This window comes from Acomys russatus, chromosome 11 (genome assembly GCF_903995435.1).
Source record: "Acomys russatus chromosome 11, mAcoRus1.1, whole genome shotgun sequence".
NCBI lineage: Eukaryota > Metazoa > Chordata > Mammalia > Rodentia > Muridae > Acomys > Acomys russatus.
In genome coordinates this window covers 60,656,673-60,673,811 of record NC_067147.1, presented here as the reverse complement: position 1 = coordinate 60,673,811, position 17,139 = coordinate 60,656,673, and the positions used below count along the sequence as shown (strand labels likewise).

General features: G+C 53.2%; 4 protein-coding genes across 4 annotated transcripts; 2 read left to right on the top strand and 2 right to left on the bottom strand.

Annotated features, from left to right (window-relative positions):
* Window positions 1–1,932: 1,932 nt before the first annotated feature.
* Mpig6b (megakaryocyte and platelet inhibitory receptor G6b) lies at window positions 1,933–3,954 on the bottom strand. The gene is made up of 6 exons (XM_051152637.1): window positions 3,894–3,954; window positions 3,344–3,685; window positions 3,102–3,192; window positions 2,697–2,737; window positions 2,489–2,553; window positions 1,933–2,258 (listed from the first exon to the last, which is right to left on the bottom strand). Exons 1-6 carry the CDS (start codon window positions 3,952–3,954, stop codon window positions 2,154–2,156), a joined length of 705 nt encoding a protein of 234 aa, XP_051008594.1. The 3' UTR covers window positions 1,933–2,153.
* Window positions 3,955–5,144: 1,190 nt separating this feature from the next.
* Ly6g6c (lymphocyte antigen 6 family member G6C) lies at window positions 5,145–7,277 on the top strand. Its single transcript, XM_051152636.1, has 3 exons — window positions 5,145–5,300; window positions 6,571–6,681; window positions 7,022–7,277. The coding sequence occupies exons 1-3, from the start codon at window positions 5,246–5,248 to the stop codon at window positions 7,234–7,236; spliced, it is 381 nt and encodes a 126-aa protein (XP_051008593.1). The 5' UTR covers window positions 5,145–5,245; the 3' UTR covers window positions 7,237–7,277.
* Window positions 7,278–8,938: 1,661 nt separating this feature from the next.
* Ly6g6d (lymphocyte antigen 6 family member G6D) lies at window positions 8,939–12,668 on the bottom strand. The gene is made up of 3 exons (XM_051152522.1): window positions 12,664–12,668; window positions 11,750–11,982; window positions 8,939–9,199 (listed from the first exon to the last, which is right to left on the bottom strand). The coding sequence occupies exons 1-3, from the start codon at window positions 12,666–12,668 to the stop codon at window positions 8,985–8,987; spliced, it is 453 nt and encodes a 150-aa protein (XP_051008479.1). The 3' UTR covers window positions 8,939–8,984.
* A 2,130-nt stretch (window positions 12,669–14,798) lies between these two features.
* On the top strand, window positions 14,799–16,096 carry LOC127195081 (lymphocyte antigen 6G6e-like). The gene is made up of 3 exons (XM_051152521.1): window positions 14,799–14,880; window positions 15,645–15,770; window positions 15,873–16,096. Exons 1-3 carry the CDS (start codon window positions 14,826–14,828, stop codon window positions 16,094–16,096), a joined length of 405 nt encoding a protein of 134 aa, XP_051008478.1. The 5' UTR covers window positions 14,799–14,825.
* The last annotated feature ends 1,043 nt before the right edge of the window (window positions 16,097–17,139 follow it).

Genomic DNA, 17,139 nt, shown 5'->3' with positions numbered 1-17,139 from the left:
TTGATAAAGAAGAAACTGTTTGCTGTGCTTGGTGACACACGCCTGTAATCCCAGCACTCAGGAGGCAGAGGCAGGTGGATCTCTGTGAGTTCGAGGGGGGGGGGGGAGACGACACTGTTTTCCAGACACTCATTTACTCACGTACTGAGGCTTAACAGTGACATCAAAAGGGTTAGTTTTCTGATGCCAGCAAGCTCATAGTTCCTGACATTTTCTTATAAACTGACAGATGACGTGTTGTAAGGGATGATTTTCTTTCTTTTTCTTTTTCTTTTCTTTTTTCTTTTTCTTTTTTTTTTTTTGAGACAGAGTTTCTTTGTGTAGTCTTGGCTGTCTTAGACTCACTTTGTAGACCAGGCTGGCCTCGAACTCCCAGCGATCCGCCTGCCTCTGCCTCCTGAGTGCTGGAACTACAGGCATACACTACCTCGCCTGCCTGTGTAAGGGATGGTTTTCAAGAGTCTGTTTCTATGGGAAAATTCAGAAGGGGTCTAGAGCATCAGGTTTTGTGCAGGAGTGGGCAAGCGTTCCCAGTGAGGCTACCCCAGGAAAGGCTACATTCCCAGTGAGATCCTGAGGATAGTTATCCCGGCAGGAAGTGAGGAACAAGAAAAAGGGATCCAGAAGATGGGATTTATTTCAAGGAGCCAACAAATACTGTAGGGAGAGTCTTCTGACGGAGGGCATGTGTACACAGAAAATGATGGATAAGCCTAGGAACGGGCAAAGTGCTGCAGCGCCTGTACCCAAAGCTCAAGCCTCAGGAGAGAACCAGTGGCTGAAACCGGGGAGGATCTCTCTGGCTTTAAAGAGGAAGGCCAAGGCAGGAGGGTCATCAGGGTGTGTGGGCCACCCATGAAGCAAATGATAAAAGTGCATTCTAGCGGCAGCACTAGATACAGGTCCAGGTGTGACAGTGACGCTGAAATAGACAAGGCCTCCTGTGGCGGCACATCCCGGTGCTGAAGGTGGCCACCAGGTCTCCTGTGGCGGCACATCCCGGTGCTGAAGGTGGCCACCAGGCCTCCTGTGGCGGCACATCCGGTGCTGAAGGTGGCCACCAGGAAGGAGGGCAGGATTTCAAAGCCAGCCTCACATACAAGAGAGACAGTCTTTTAAAGGCGTGGGGGGCGGGGGGGCTGATAAGTCCTTGTGTGGGAGAGGAGGAGGAGGCACACTCTGCCTCCCGGTTTCCGGCTTGGGCAACTTGGGCTTTGTCAACAGAATGCAGAGGAGGGCCCAGGGGATGGCAAATGCCTGAGTCACGTTTGACTCAGTGCAGAGTGCCTGAGGCCATCGGGACAGGGTGTACTAGGTCTGAGATCTGGGTTGGAGGGAACCCTGGGCACTGAGGATCGGCTTGCTTCCTAGAAGAGGAGTAAGGAAGAGAGAGAGGGGAGGGTGGGGGTGGGGGAGCAGCAAACAGAATGGCAGGGTGTCAAGAAGGAAAATATCAGCAACAAAATAAATTGGCGCTTAAAGAGGGGCAATCTAAGGCCAAGCCAGTGAGTGTTATCACGTGGTAGGGCATCACCGGCAACTGTACAGTTAGATGGGCAACTGCAGCCAACAAGCAGAGGGAGGGAGGCAGGAAAAAAGGGAAGGTGTATGTCTAAAATCCAAATTGCTTGATTGGTCTGGGAGGTTCCTTTAATCTCAGCACTTGGGAAGCAGAGGCAGACGGATCTCTGAGTTCGAGGACAGCCAGGGCCATGCAGAGAAATCCTGTCTCAAAAAACCAAACCAAAGCCAGGCGTGGGGGCACATGGCTTTAATTCCAGTACTCTGGAGGCAGAGGCAGGCGGAATCTCTGAGTTCGAGATCGGCCTGGTCTACAAAGTGAGTCCAGGACTGGCAAGGCTATGCAGAGAAACCCTGTCTCAAAAAAACAAAAACAAACCAACAAAACCTGACTGGAAAGGGAGAGGAGCTAAAACTTAAGGCTGACAGCTTGGTCATCCTTAGAGAGGGCGTCAGTGGTGAAGGAAAGATCTTGTAGAAGAGATGAGAGTGGCTGAAAAGGATGAACAGTTACAAAGTTGCAGCCCTGGTATCTAGTCTCTCAGACTAGTGCCTCTGTCCGCTTCCTGCCGAGGTTCTAAAGACAAGGGGAGGCCCCAGATTGGGAGGTTTGGAAGAACAAGGCGGCCCCCTTATATTACAACCGCATAGACAGTGGAGGCATCACCAGGAACCACTGTGGACATCCGCCGGGTCCTCCCGAGGACAGAGTGGTCCAGATCAGCATAGTGCAGGCTCTGAAGGAGGAAGGCAGCGTGGTCTCAGCAGTCTGACCCTTGAGCTTGGAATCAAAATCTTTCTTTTCCCCCCCACAGTGGGTAGAGGAGACCATATGGCAAAATCTGGCCTCCACTCTCTCGTGTAAACCTGCAGAGCGCTGGGGGTGGCATGGCTGCTAGGTCTCTTTCTTAGCCCACTCTCCTCCGGGATTCTGGCCTCTCTCTCCTTCCCATGCCCAGGCCCTTACCGACTCCTGGTCCAGGTGGCCTGACATCTTGGGCTCCTGATCTAAAGGCCTCTGCAGCTCTGGAGCTATGTGGGAAGGAGGGGCAGAGGTGAAGGACGGAGAGAAAATGGACCAACTGCGTCTGCTCCCGGCAAGGACTCAGACTCAAGGATTCAGGGTTAGGGGTTGTGTGGGTAGGAGAGGGAAAATGGGGTGCAGTTAATCTCACCAGATGTGGGGAGTGGTCGAGGCGGGGGCGGGGGCGAGCGCCTGTAAGGAAGTCCTCGGAGAGTCACCAGTCTCGTCCTACTGGTTCCTCGGCCGCAGGCGGCGCCAATGAGAACTGTGCAAACTGCAAGTCTCCGACCAGCCAAACAACTTAGCCTCCTCCGGAACCAGGTCCCGCCCACTCTCTGGCCTTTCAGCCCTTCTAGTTTGGTTCCTGCAGCCTGGGTTCCCTGCTCTAGCCTGTAGCTTACTTGGTACCCAAAGGGCTGACCTCTCGCATTCTTTTAACCACCCGCTAGGCCTCGGGATACTTCTTGTTCTTTGCAAAACTTACGGTTCTGCCCACCTGCCCTGCCCCCAATGGCCACACCCTATTACTAAGCCAGGCTCCGCCTCCAGTGCTCACCTGCGCCGCCACCAGACCAAACCCGAGGCTCCCAGTCCCAGCACAAGGCCAACGCCCAGCAGCGGAATCAGGACCTTAGGATACCGGGACCCTGGGGAGATCGCGAGGCGGGGAGGGATGCCCAGGTCATGGGTACAGACCACAGGGTCTGTAGCTTTCCCGCTCTACAAGATACCGCCCTACGTTTTGTCCCGGGTGTATGTCCAGATTAAGTGTCCCTGTGCATCTGGGCCTCGACCTACCGTGGGTAAACCCTGAATCCCTGCAAGCTACTTCGTCCCCCAACACTTGAAGCACCGTGCGGCTCTCATTCTCTTGGCGTCCTTTGCAGAAGAAGGTGCCAGAATCTCCAGTGCTCAGCAGCAGCTCCAGGCGCCTGATACCAGTGTCCAGCGAACGCAGCCGGCCAGAGAAGTGGGGGAACACAGATCTGGTCCCGCTCGGAGAGGCCACCAGGATTGAGCGGCGCCCCTTGGACAGGCCATTGCAAGCCGGGAAACTAGGCGCCCAAGCCCAGCGTGTGGGATCTGAGACCCCTATGCAAGAGAGATTCACCCGGTCCCCAGGGCTGCCCTCCAGAGAAACTAGGAAAGGTGGGAGAGCAAAGTGGTCAGGACTAGTTTACCAGGCTCTCTCTCTCTCTCTCTCTCTCTCTCTCTCTCTCTCTCTCTCTCTCTCTCTCTCTCTCACACACACACACACACACACACACGCATACGCACGCACGCGCGCGGCAGCCCTACTCTGTCTCCGTCTTTCTTGGCCCATCACACCTACCCAGGGACGGTCTACCCTCTGGGTTCCCCTGGACCCTTGGGAGCAGCAGAGGCAGCAGCTGTAGGAGCAGGGCCATGGCTGGGACGTGGTGTCAGAGGCCAGAGTGAGTCAGCAGGGCACCACCACCGGAGGGAAGCAGGAATAGGGCTCCTGTGGGACTGGGGACTCAGATAAGAGTGCGGCTACCGATGCCAACAGCCCTCTAGAAACCCTCACAAGCCAATTTGCAGTCTTCCAATTGTTTTAAAATGTGTGGTGGCGTGCGCCTTTAATCCCAGCACTTGGGAGGCAGAGGCAGGGGGATCTCTGTGAGCTCGAGGCCAGCTTGGTCTACAAAGTGAGTCTAGGACAGCCAAGGCTACACAGAGAAACCCTGTCTTGAAAAACCAAAAAAATAAAAGAAGAAAAAAGGGGGGGGAGTGCTTGAGGCCTTTTGCTAGGGCTCTATGCTAATTTCTCGAACAACTAGCGTCCCCCCCCCCCAGGTGCCACAAATTTCGAGGCTCAGCTTCACGAGTTCAAATCCTGATTTTGCCACGCAATAGGCCGGGTGATGTGAGCAAGCCACTTAACCTCTGCCTGTCCCCTCATCAGGAAAATGGAGATAAAGGCATGTGAGAACCAAATAGATGCAAGGCAGGATGACTAAAGCAACAGGTGACATAGAGGGACCCTCAGTGAATGACTTTATTACTGTTGCCTCGCCTCTCAGTGGCCCCTGATGCTCCTCCCAAGCCCAGTCCCAGTGGGGTGAGAACATCCTCCAGGATCCACAGCCTCAGCACCCCCTTCTATGACATCATAGGAACCCTCCATGATGCCATAAACCTTTACCAGTTGGCTGCCCATCCCTTGGAAGACGGGGTGCGGAGCGAATCTATATTAAATCAGCCTAGTTCATCAATGTGTGCCTGCATGTCCCTGGTCAATGTCCCCCCAGCCCCCGGCACCCAAAGCTCAGGCTATACCCCACTGTTCATTTCCCAGGAACTAGCAGAAGCCTGCATTGTCGCTGTTTAAGTCACAGAGGCTTTTCTGATGCTCCTTCAGGGCAGTGGGGCCCATGGTTGGGGGGTCCTGAAGCCAAGATCCAAAATGGAGTTGCCCACTAGTGACACTTGCCCTGTCCCGTCTCCCTCTCCCATCCTCCCTCCCTACCCAGGCCTGCTTAGAACTTCCCCACCTCTGTTCTTTCTCTCTGGCCAGCTGGGTATAAATTGGGAGGGAGGTGCCACAGAGGGCAGAGGCCTGGAAGGGAGGAGCCACTGGGATTATAAACTCCGAAAAGATTGCTCAACTCTCAGAGCTGCATCCCTGAGAACCTGCTGTCAGCTGCTGGGGGCTGTGAACATATTGAGGGCCCCACCATGAAACACCTGCTGTTCTTCACCCTGTCTGCCCTGCTCTGCTGCTGGGTTTCAGGTGAGTGCCAGGGAGCCCCACCCGACTCCTACCCAATACTGAGGCTCCCAAGTCATCCCAACCCTTAGCTAGGCGTCTCTGTGTGATGGGCTCCTTGCTCCATTTTTCTTTTCCTTTCTTTCCCTGCCCCTCTCATTCCTTTTCTTTTCCTTTCTTAAGTCTCATGTGGCCAAAGCTGGCTCTGAACTCCCGATCCTCTGCCTCTGCCTCCTAGATGCTTACACACCTGAGCTCTTTGGTCCATTATTAAGGACCCAGGTCTCCTAGCCCCATATCTCTTGGGCCACGCTTCTTACCTGCCATAGCACTGGGTCTCTTACCTCGCACTCAGTGTGCCCCTTCCTGGGCACTCAGCTCTCTGTCCAGCTAGTCCCAACCCTGTCCTCCGGGGTCCAGCATACGGGCCTACCCTCACCTACTGCGCTGAGCGCAGTGTCCTCATTTACAAAGGGCCCCTGGCATGGTGGCTCTTCCTCACTTAGGTACCTCCATCCCTACCAGGGTGCAAAGCCTTCTGGGTGGTTCCAGTGACTGCACACAGCCTCCCCAAGAGTCAGGAACTTACCCTGAGCTTTCTGGAGAGGAGGTGCCTGTAATGTGAGATGGGTTTCCTGGAGGCACACGAAGCTCCTCCACCCTTGGGGTGACCGCTCTTTCACGGAACGCTATGCTGAGTTAGCCAACCCAGGGATGCCGTGTGCACCCCACTCTCCCAGTTTTTTGTTAGATATGTCTCCTGCCTGGGTGTTGTCCCTCCTCCCATAGAGTGAGAGCCCGAACAGTAGTAGAGAGTATTCACTCAGGACTGGTTCCTCCCAAGCTTCCTGCAGAGGTCACCTCACCTGAAGCTGGTCACAGGTGGCTCCCTCGCAGTCTCAATCCCGTGCCATCTCTGAAGGCACTGTCAACACCCATGCTTCTTAGTTTCTTCTTTCTTCCCATTTCAAGTCTCGTCCTCTCCCCCTGTCCTTATCTCTAGAGTTTCCCCATGTCCTAGGCATCCTTAGCCCATGTTTTTGACGCATTCCAAACAGGCTTGGGTGGAGGAAGGTGTTTAGGTTTCCACACAGAACAAACGCCTCCACCCATCACCCACGCCCACGCCCACGCCGGGCCTTCTTCCTTTCCCTTGCCTGCTCTGTCCCTGGGAACAAAGCAGGTCAGAGACACTGCTGCTCAGTGGACATGTCTCCGCCCTCACCCCTAACTCAGCTCACCCTCAGGTGACTCAGACGTCCCATCACCTCACCCTGCCTGGTTCTCTCTCCAGCTGACACTCGATGTCACTTCTGCTACAAGGTCCCTGTGGTGGGCTGTGTGGACCGGCAGTCCTGCCGCCTGGACCCAGGCCAAAAATGCCAGACGACAAATGTGTACCTCGGTAACATCCCCTTCTCTGGATGGGAGGGACCGGGTGGGAGATGCTACCTGGGACTGAGATCCCCACCCAGGGCTTAGACAGAGAGAGTTAGGGCCCTGAGAGCATGTGGCCAAAGATGATCATGTGGCAGGCGCCGGCCTGCGTCTCTGCTGTGTCAGGGCATGCTTGTGACCACCCCATGCAGTGGGTGCCGGTGCTGCAAGCAGAGCTGTAGCTCACGGTTAGACTGGAAAGAGGAAAGAACAGTGGAGCTAAGCAGCTTTGAGGACGATGATTAGCCAGTGGACACAGGCAAGCCGGCCCTACTCCTGACCCCTTCTCTGTCGTCTCTCACCTTTAGGGAAGATGTGGGTGTTCTCCAACCTGCGCTGTGGCACACCCGAGGAGCCTTGTCTAGAGGCCTTCAACCAAACCAACCACAAGCTGGGGCTGGTCTACAACACCACCTGCTGTGACAAGGACAACTGCAACAGCCCGGCTCCAAGGCCCACGCCTGCCCTGGCGCTCATCTCCCTCACCTCCCTGGCTGGCCTCGGTCTCTGGCTGTTGCACTGAGACTCGCTGTGTGGCTGCAGTCTTCCCACCCACCATAGCCTTGAGACTTTCTCCCCGTGTCCTCAGAGCTCTGCTTTCCAGAACGTTCTCACCCACCCCCACCCTCGCGTCCTTTCTTCTGAAGATCATCTCCTTAGTCCCGCCCCGTTTATCTCGCGGGGCTGTGAGCGGTCTTCCTAGCACCCTCCACTCCATTTCCCCCATGTCTTTTCCCATTTCCTTCTAGACCATTCTACCTCCTCCACTGGCTGCTGAAAAGGCTCGCTACCTGGGTGCACACAGCTGTGCCTCTGGGCTCCAGCTCTGGAAAGACTACTGTGTTGTCCCCAGTGAGTGACCCCGAAAGAACCGGCTGAACTCACTGCATGGGGTTGAACCACCAACTTTTTGCTCATCTCTTTCCATCTTGGAAAATAAATGCCAGTGTCTAACAAATTGTGTGTTTATTGCCAGGAGATAAATGCTAATCTGGGCATGGTGGCAGAACCAGAGCTCAAGACCATCCTTGGCTCCAGAGCAAGTTCAAGGATGGCATGAAGCACAAAAGAGGCTGAGCTGGCTGGGTGGTGGTGGCGCACGTCTTTAATCCCAGCACTCGGAAGGCAGAGGCAGGCAGATCTCTGTAAGTTCGAAGCCAGCCTGGTCTACAAAGAGAGTTCCAGAATACCCAGGGCTGTTACACATAGAAATCCTGTCAAAAAAGAAAGTAAGGCAGGAAGGAAGGAAGGAGGGAAGGAAGGAAGGGGCAGGCATGGCTCTATGACCTTTGGGAAGTAAAGCTATGAGGTGGAGGAGCAGGTGATGGAGGAGGGTCTCTCTCCGTGGAAATTTCACACACACCCCCAACCACACCCTCGTCCTTACCCAAGAGATCTCCAGGGAGTTCCCCTCTGACAATGGGCTGACCAGATGGAAGGACAGGTTTTTCAAGCCTTTCTCCCTTCTGATATTGAGGGTGGCACACTGGCACTAGTGTTTGGAGAAACAACCCTTGTTCCAAATTTAGACTACACCCTGCCAAGAAGCAGGTGCAGCCTAGATTGAGGGCACCCCAGAAAGGGTAGGAAAACCGCGTGCAGAGAGCCGGCTCTTCTTTCCACTAAGCAGGCTGTTCAAGCAACTTTCCTCTCTCAGTTCGAAATAGTCCCATTGGGAGCCAAGTTATGAAGCAGAGAAGGGAAAACAAGCCAGACAGCCAGGCTCATGGAACCCTGGTAAACGTGCCCCTCACTGTGAGGGAAGAATCCCCCCTAGACTCGGGTTCCAGGAGCCACCGAGGACAGATAGAGATCGGCTAAGGACTGCTGGTGCATCTGGTGACGGGCTGTTGTTAACTGAGCTAGACACCAGAAAGCCCACACGTTACCCCTTCAATCTTCTTTTCAATAGAAGATAACGTAGAGCCCGGGAGCAGTGGTGCACACCTTTGGGAGGCAGAGGCAGATGGATCCCTGTGAGTTCAAGACCAGCCTAGTCTACATAGTGAGTTCCAAAGGCATCCAGAGCTACACAGAAAAACCCTGTCTCAAAAAACAAACGAACAGCTGGTCCTGTGGTGGCGCATGCCTTTAATCTCATCACCCTGCCTCGGAAAAACAAAAACAAACAAGAAGATAAGAGTTTTTCAGTCAGCTGTAGAACCGTCCGTCAATGTTAAGGGCACACAATGGAGAGCTTGTCTTTTTATCTTGGATGCTCAGCTCCCTGTTACCTCAGTCTCTTCCCTACCTTCCATCCCACTATCCACCCTATAGTCCTGGCAAGAGCCAGACCAGGGCGGTAACTGCTGCTGCCAAGATGCAGGAAGGGGTCACAGAGCTTGCCACGGCGCTGTTGCACAGATCTCCGACGCAGCAGTTTTTGTGGGTTGTGAAAGTAACATCGCCCAGTGACTCTATGTCCACTTGATTGCAATGATGGGTGGTCACACAGGCTGGGTGGTGATGGCTCATGGTCACAGACACTGAGAGAAAGAATGACACTGGGGTGTTGAACTCCAGACTGCAGGACTTACCTTCCACGAAAGAGCAGATGCAATTTCCAGGGACTCAAAGGGGATACTCGGCCCCCTCCAAAAAAAAAAAAAAACAAAAACAAAAACAAAACAAAAAAACCACACCTCCCTGAAGCCAAGGGATCAGAGCCACCACGCTGACATCCCAGGAACTCAGTGCCATCCTGGCCTCAGCCTCCACATGGGAAAACCACAGCTGAATTCAAAAGGGACAATCTGTAAAGTAACCCAGCATTGGAAAGCAGGTAAAACTAAAGCTGGTCATTGTGGCATACACCTACAACAGCTGTTCCGGAGGCTGAGGCAGGAGGATTGCCAGGAGCTCAAGGGCAGTGTGATCAACACACTGAGTTAAAGGCTACCCTGGGCCCTATATTAAGATCCGGTCCCAACAACACATCAGAGAGGAGGGAATGTAGCTCACTTGGTAAAGCGCCTACAGTGCAACAAGTCCTGGATTCCACCTGCAATACCAAAATAAACAGGCCGTGGTTGTGCACAGCATGTGGAGGAAGAAGGAACGTGAGGCCAGGGTCATCCTTGGATTCATAGCTGGTCTGAGGCCAGCTTGGGGCATATGAGGCCCCGTCTTAAAAATAAATTAAAAAAAATTTTTTTTTTCTGTGAGTTCGAGGCCAGACTGGTTTACAGAGTGAGTCTGGGACAGCCAAGGCTACACAGGGAGATCCTGTCTTAAAAGACCCCTACCCAGAAAAAAGTAAAAAATAGAGCCAGGCATGGTGGCGCACGTCTTTAATCCCAGGACTCGGGAGGCAGAGGCAGGCAGATCCCTGTGAGTTCAAGGCCAGCCTGGTCTACAAAGCGAGTCTAGGACAGCCAAGCCTCCACAGAGAAACCCTGTCTCAAAAAACAAAAAGTAAAAAATAGAGAGCTGGAGAGACAGCTTAATGGCTAAGAGCACTGGCTGCCCCCGCAGAGGACCCGAGTCCCACACCAGGCTTACAAAAAACTGTAAGTCCAGCTCCAGAAAACCTGATGCGCGGGCCTGGAGGGGTGGCTCAGCAGTTATAGAGCACTGGCTGTTCCTCCAGAGGTCCTGAGTTCAACTCCCAGCAACCATGTGGTGGCTCACAACTATCTATAATGAGATCTGGTGCCCTCTATGTACACAGGCAGAACACGGTATACATAGTAATAAATAAATAATCTTTTCTTTTTTTTTTTTTTTTACAAATCAGAGACATCCTTCTGGGCTCTGAGGGTACACCCATACACATGTCATACACTCGAACACGCATACATACACATAAAAGTAAATGATTCAAGCCAGGCGTGGTGGCACACGCCTTTAATCCCAGCACTCGGGAGGCAGAGAGGCAGGGGGATCGCTGTGAGTTCGAGGCCAGCCTGGTCTACAAAGCGAGTCCAGGACAGCCAAAGCTACACAGAGAGACCCTGTCTCAAAAAATAAAATAAAATAAATGATTCAGGGGCTGGAGTGATGGCTCAGAGGTTAAGGGCACTGATGGTTCCTCCAGAGTCCTGAGTTCAAGTCCCAGCAACCACATGGTGGCTCACAGCCATCTATAATGGAATCTAATACCCTCTACTGGTGTGCAGGTGTACATGCAGGCAGAGCATTGTATACATAATAATAAATAAATAAATATTTAAAAATAAATGGTTCAAAAACAGTAACAAGTGGGGCTGAGGAGATGGCCCAGTGGTTAGGAGTACTCACTGCTCTTACAGAGGACATAGCTCAGCTCCCAGCACCCACTTGGTGGCTCACATCACCCATAATTCCAGTTTCAGAGGATTTTACCCCCTCTTCTGTCCTCTGCAGGCAGCAGGTACACCTGTGGAACACATACATGCAGGAAAATACTCATGCACATAAAATAAAATATTTTTTAAAAATTATTTTAAGCAAGGCATGGTGGCTTATACCTGACTTTAATCTCAGCACTCAGGAAGTAGAAGCAAGCAGGTCTCTGTGAGTTCAAGTCCAACCTGGTCTACATAGGAGTTCCAGGCCAGCCAAAACTACACAGTAAGACCCGGTTTCCAACCAACCAACCAACCAATCAAATCAGCCAAAAATACAAATCAAAGAAACAAAGTAATTACTTTAAATAAATTAATAAAGTCAGTTGGGTATCTGCTTTGAGCTTGGGCCAGAAAAAAGATGTGAGGGTCCCACTGAATCTAAGTCTAGGTTAATTAGTCCTTTTCTGATCTTGGTGATGTTAGCATCTGAAGAAACTGAACACAAACAGGAACTCTGCATTTCTTTTGTATCTCTCTCTCTCTCTCTGTCTCTCTACATAGAGAGAAAGGGAGGGAGGCGCGAACCTGAGGCTTCCGATGCGATGCGCTACTTAGTGCCGGGAGCCAGCAGGGTGACAGTATTCTGCTAAGACAGAGGCGCCGTCTGCCCAGAGCCAGACTGAACTTGGAAGCGTGGATGGCGGCAGGATTAAAGAGGGGGCTGGTTAAAAGCCGCGGGAAGGGGGCGGGTGGGCGACTTGCACTCACGTTGCTTGGCTTGTTCCGAGCTGGCTTGAGGTTTGCGGTCCAGGAAGCCGCAGCGCTCACCCTCGCCGCAGGTGGTCACTGTCTGCTTGCAGGAGTTGCTGGGGCCTCCGCTGCAGTCATAGCACCGCAAGCGGTGTCCTGGCAGGAGAGGAGAGGTGTGGGACCCCGCGGCCCTTTGAGGAGCCCCGGCACAGGGGAGGACAAGCCAGTGCCAGAGGCGCGCGAGCTCCCTCCTTACCCGAGGCAGCCCCTAGCAGGGCGCTGAGCAGGATCCCGACCATCTGGGGGTTCACCATGTCTGCTGATGCCAGCAGCGCTTCTCCCTCCCGCCCACCCCCCTCTCAGCTCGGCTCTGCCAGCCTTATATCCCCCCTGCCTTGAGCTTTATAGGGCAATAAAAGCGAGGAAAGAGTCTCCCCCAGCAGGCACCAGGGCCCCAATGGCGACAGGGAGAGGCCCCATGGGTGACTCGAACATCCTCTGAAGCACCAAACTCCCCCCACCCGTTCTCAGCAGCAGTTACCGAATGATAGCCCAAGAACACCCCGACCCGGGGCGGGGGGGGGGGCGGGGGACAGGGGGACCCTAAGCCCCTCCAGAACCCTCCCCAAGAGCCTTCCTCTTTGAATCCTGTATCTGAGGGTTGCTCCTGCTCACCCACGTGCCAGGTGAAGTAGGCTATGAAAACCCAGGCACCTTTGATTACAACCAGCATTAAATGGGATCCCGGATACGTAAAACAATGCTGCGCCTCTCTCTGTGCCGTTGGAGGCTAATTATTAGTTTTCACAAAACTATGCCTTCCTAACATGTAATACACATTTGCTTTTATTTGTTAAATGAGTCAAGCTATGCCTAGTTATTTATTTATTTAGCTGATGGGCTTTGAACCCCTGATCCACCTGCTTCTGCACCTCATGCCGGGATTGTATGAGTCACCATGCCTGGCTTCAATACCAATTTTAAATGTCCTGCATATTATATATATAAATATATATGTATATATATACATATATAGTGTGTGTGTGTGTGTGTGTGTGTGATTGTTGAGGCACAGTCTTACACACAGCCTAGGCTGGCTTGGAGCTCAGCCTGTAGACCAGGCTGGCCTTAGATTTAGGCGAATCCTCTTGTCTCAGCCTTCGGTATGCTGGGGTTATAGGCATGTGCCACCACACTTGGCTTCCTTTTTAATTTTTTCAAAGGTTTGTTTTATGTGAATGAATGTTTTGCCTACATGTAGTGTGCCCCCTGTGTGTGCCCCTTGTGTGTGCCCCCTGTGTGTGCCCCTGTGTGTGCCCCCTGTGTGTGCCCCCTGTGTGTGCCCCTTGTGTGTGCCTGGTATAAAAATGCATCCAATGCCCTGGAGCTGGAGTTACATTTGGGTGTGAGCCACTGTGTGGATGCTGGGATTCGAACTTGGGGCCTCTGCAAGGGCAACAAGTGCTCTAAACTATTGAGCCATCTCTCCAGCCCTCTTAATTCTTTTTTTTTCTTTCTTTCTTTTTTAGGGCTGGAGAAATAGATAAGCCAGTGGATAAGAACACTTGCTGCAGCTGGGCGTGGTGGTGACGCACGCCTTTAAATCCAGCACTCAGTAGGCAGAGGCAGGCAGATTGCTGTGAGTTCGAGGCCAGCCTGGTCTACAAAGTGAGTCCAGGACAGCCAAGACTACACAGAGAAACCCTGTCTCTAAAAACAAACAAACAAACAAAACAACACTTGCTGCTCCTCCAGAACAGCGTCTTTTCCCAGTGCCCATGTCGGACAGCAGAGCAGTAACCACAGCTCCACGGAGCCAATGTTCTCTCGGGCCTCTGGGCTCCTGCACTCACAAGCATCTGTCGTGCACCCACATGCGCACGCACACACACACACACACACACACACACACACACACACACATAACTGAAAATAAAAAGTCTTTAAGGTGTGGTAGCGCAGGCCCAGAGGCAGACGGGTCTTTTTGAGTTCAAGGTGAACCTGGTTTACGTAGTAAGTTCCAGTCCAGGCCCCCCAAAAAGCCCCCCAAAATAAATTAATACACTTTATTATTTGCGTGTCCGTCTGGGTGCAGGTGAACGGGTGGTGTCCTGCGCTGTATGCTGGCCCCACGGCCTACACAGCCGTGCTTGTACCTACTGAACTATCTCACCAGCCAGGTTGGTTTTTGATACGGTGAATGTTAATACAATCCCTATGAAGAAAAGATTTGTGACATCTTCAGGCATTTTCGGGGTGAAACGAGATGCCCAGCACATTCTTCCTTACTGTAGTCCTCTTTGTGACGTGTCCTTTCGCTGGTGCTACGACTAGAACCCAGGGACGCCCATGAGATGGACAAACCCTCAGGCTCCCTGTCCCACCCAGCCTCTTCGGCCCTAACCTTCCTTAATGCCACTCTGCCTCCTGGAAGCCTAGCCACGCTTCCTTTTCCAGTCTCTTCTCAGAGGACGGACATAAGTCCTTCAGCTCAGCTCCTGACTAATTCTTTCCGGCAACATAGTAAAATGAAGAGGGATAATTATGGGGTAGCAATGTTGAAGCTTCGGGGGGAGGGGGTTGTGTGAATCAAAGGATGTGGGCTAGGTGGGGCAGCACCCCACCACCACCACAACAGCCTGGCTTTGTAGGTGGGGTGGGGTGTGGGGATGGGCAGGTGGGCTTTGTTAATACTCTAGACATCTAGGGCAGGAGAGGGTTCAGAGTGTGACCTTGAGAGGCATAGAAGCTCTTGGGGCGGGCGGGGGGGGGGGGGGGAGACAGACACAAAACAAAGTGAAATGGGAACAGCTTGAGCTGAAGGGAGTGAGGGGAGCAGGAGGGAAGGTGCCAGACACAACTGTAGAGAGGCAGACAGCCGAGTTAACAAACAGAGGAATCAGGGATAAGACCCTTTAGGCAATCGCTGGCAGGAGTGAGAGGCACAGGTGGAGGAGCAGAGAGCTGTTGCAAATCTGTCTTTTCCACACCCCAGATTCTCCCACTGGGTCTGTTTGTTTGCTGGTTCCTCCCTGTGTCGGCCAGCTGTGCTCTGACGGGTCACACGCTCCCAGACTGCTGAGCCTGTCCTGCCATGGGCCTGTCCAGCGCCTTCCTCCTCAGCATCCTGTTCCTCTCAGGGGCACTGGGTAAGGGGAGACGGGGCATCCACAGGGGTGGACAGCTAAGATGGGGTCCTGTGCCAGGGATGGGGTGGAGGGTGAAAGGGTGGAGGTGAGGAGACACGGGGGGAGTGTCGGACACTGGGAGTCTGAGGCAGGAGAGTCCAGACTCCCAGGCCAGCCTGGGCTGTGTAAGTCTGTCTCAAGGCCAGAGGGAGGGGGGAGCACTTGAGACTAGCTGCTGTGCCTGCCTTGGCTTCTCACACCAGGCTCTGTGCCGGGTGCCTTGGTAATGCTGTCTCCTGCTTCTCGCTCTGTCTCTGGTGCCACCCAGCTAACTTCTGCGTCTCCCCCTCTGTTCACATCTGGCTCACATCTGCATCGCTGCTCCGCTGGCCTGTCTCTCTTGGCCTCTGTTCCTGTCTGTCTCTCTTGATCACCGTCTCCCTTTTTTTTTTTTTTTTTATGTTATTTATTTATTTATTGTATATGAGTGTTTTGTCTGCATGTACACCTGCACACCAGAAGCAGACACCAAATCTCACTACAGATGGTTGTGAGCCACCATGTGGTTGCTGGGAATTGAACTCAGGACCTTTGGAAGAGCAGACAGTGCTCTTAACCGCTGAGCCATCTCTCCAGCCCCCACACTGTCTCCCTCTTGCTCTTTCCTGGTTTTTCCTTGCTCGAGTGCCCTCTCCCTCCTTTGTGTGTCACTCTCTGGGAGCGAGGCCCTCCGGGCTTTGCCTCTCACCTTCTCCTCCCGGCCTTGATCTCTGCTGACCCAACAGGTCTCACCACTTCCCCAGACAGAGGACGGCTCCACTGTCACACCTGCAGCTTTGCCACTCCCTGCTACCCTGTACCCAAGGAGTGTCAGGAAGACGAGGTGTGTGGGATCACTGTTGGCACCTCAGGTAGGACTCTGGTCCAATGACCGTTGTTGGCGTGGCTCCTAGTCTCTCTCTTGTCTGCTGTTCCTGCTGCCTCAACCTCAGCATTCCTCCTTCGTCCCACAGATCGAAACGAGGAGGCCATCGAGCGGAAAGGCTGCCTCCCAAGGGCCCAGTGCCCTCTGCTGGGCCACACCACCTATTGGTCACAGTCCTACACCCTGCGGCACCATTGCTGTGAGCAGGACCTGTGCAACAGAGCTGCCTCGCAGCAGCTCCCGAGCCTCCCCCTCGCCGCCCTGCTGCTCCTTGCGGCCATCTTTGCGTGGGGGGTACATATCTTCCCCTAGCCTGTGAGTCCACGACTGTCAACCCAGGACTCCGACGTCACCGTGGACATGAGAACACCTGTGCAGATGTTTCTGTGACATGCTCAAGAAGGTGACTTTGTATGAAAACCTCAGCCATTGACCCCAACACCCGGGTACAGACCCGATTCCTGGAGTCCCGTCCCCTGCACGCATGCGTCTGTCCCGAGCCGAGCCTCATAAGGAGCCCCTGCAGTCTTTTCTCTAGATGCCCCAGGTCAGCTGCTCTGAACGAGCTGTGGGTCCTAGGCAAAGGGACAGAAGTGGCACTGGGGCTGCTGAGGGGTAGGGTACTGCCTGAAAAGCCGTAACTTGGTATCTGAAGGTCTCGAGAAAGGAGGCTACCTTGGGGAACCATAAGGAGTACATTTAATGAGAGGGCTATTGGGTAGAGCCGTAGCTCAATGACAGAGTGCTTGCCTACCATACACAAGGCCCTGGGTTCAATCCCTTACACCACCCAAAAACAAATAAATAATATGTAAAAATAGTAAGAGGGCTGTCTATGATCCTGGTACTGTTGCAGTCGCATGTAGTGGTGATGAAACACACAAAGATGTGTTTTGTTTGTTTGTTTGTTTTTGTTTATTTTTTTGAGACAAGGTGTCTCTGTGTAGCTTTGGCTGTCCTGGACTCTTTCTGTAGACCAGGCTGGCCTCGAACCCACAGCGATACACCTGCCTCTGCCTCCCAGGTGCTGGGATTAAAGGCGCCGCCACCACCACGCCTAACAAAAGGGTGCACTTTAAGAATGAAGTCTAGAGGGCAGCACAGATCTGCCGGGGGCAGGGGGGCTGGAGAGATGGCTCAGTGGTTAAGAGCACTGGCTGCCCCTACAGAGGACCTGAGTTCAATTCCCAGCACCCACGTGGCGGTTCACAGGCATCTCCCATTCCAGTCCCAGGAAGTCTCACTTCCTCGGACAGTGCAGAGACACACATGCAAGCAAACATTTTTAAAAATTAAAATAAAAAGCTGACTTTAGCTACACATGAGTTGTTTGTAACCCCAGTGCCAGCGGGGGC

Excerpts from the sequence above, each read along its gene's own strand:
- LOC127195081 (XM_051152521.1), top strand. The coding sequence starts at position 14,826 with ATGGGCCTGTCCAGCGCCTTCCTCCTCAGCATCCTGTTCCTCTCAGGG. Across the intron at positions 14,881-15,644 it reads GTTCCTCTCAGGGGCACTGG|GTCTCACCACTTCCCCAGAC; the intron begins GTAAGGGGAGAC and ends CTGACCCAACAG. Across the intron at positions 15,771-15,872 it reads GATCACTGTTGGCACCTCAG|ATCGAAACGAGGAGGCCATC; the intron begins GTAGGACTCTGG and ends TTCGTCCCACAG.
- Mpig6b (XM_051152637.1), bottom strand. The coding sequence starts at position 3,954 with ATGGCCCTGCTCCTACAGCTGCTGCCTCTGCTGCTCCCAAGGGTCCAG. Across the intron at positions 3,686-3,893 it reads GGTCCAGGGGAACCCAGAGG|TTTCTCTGGAGGGCAGCCCT; the intron begins GTAGACCGTCCC and ends CACCTTTCCTAG. Across the intron at positions 2,259-2,488 it reads GCCACCTGGACCAGGAGTCG|AGCCTGCACTATGCTGATCT; the intron begins GTAAGGGCCTGG and ends TTCCTCCTTCAG.
- Ly6g6d (XM_051152522.1), bottom strand. Across the intron at positions 9,200-11,749 it reads CTCGGAACAAGCCAAGCAAC|TGTCTGTGACCATGAGCCAT; the intron begins GTGAGTGCAAGT and ends TCTTTCTCTCAG.
- Ly6g6c (XM_051152636.1), top strand. The coding sequence starts at position 5,246 with ATGAAACACCTGCTGTTCTTCACCCTGTCTGCCCTGCTCTGCTGCTGG. Across the intron at positions 5,301-6,570 it reads GCTCTGCTGCTGGGTTTCAG|CTGACACTCGATGTCACTTC; the intron begins GTGAGTGCCAGG and ends TTCTCTCTCCAG. Across the intron at positions 6,682-7,021 it reads GACGACAAATGTGTACCTCG|GGAAGATGTGGGTGTTCTCC; the intron begins GTAACATCCCCT and ends TCTCACCTTTAG.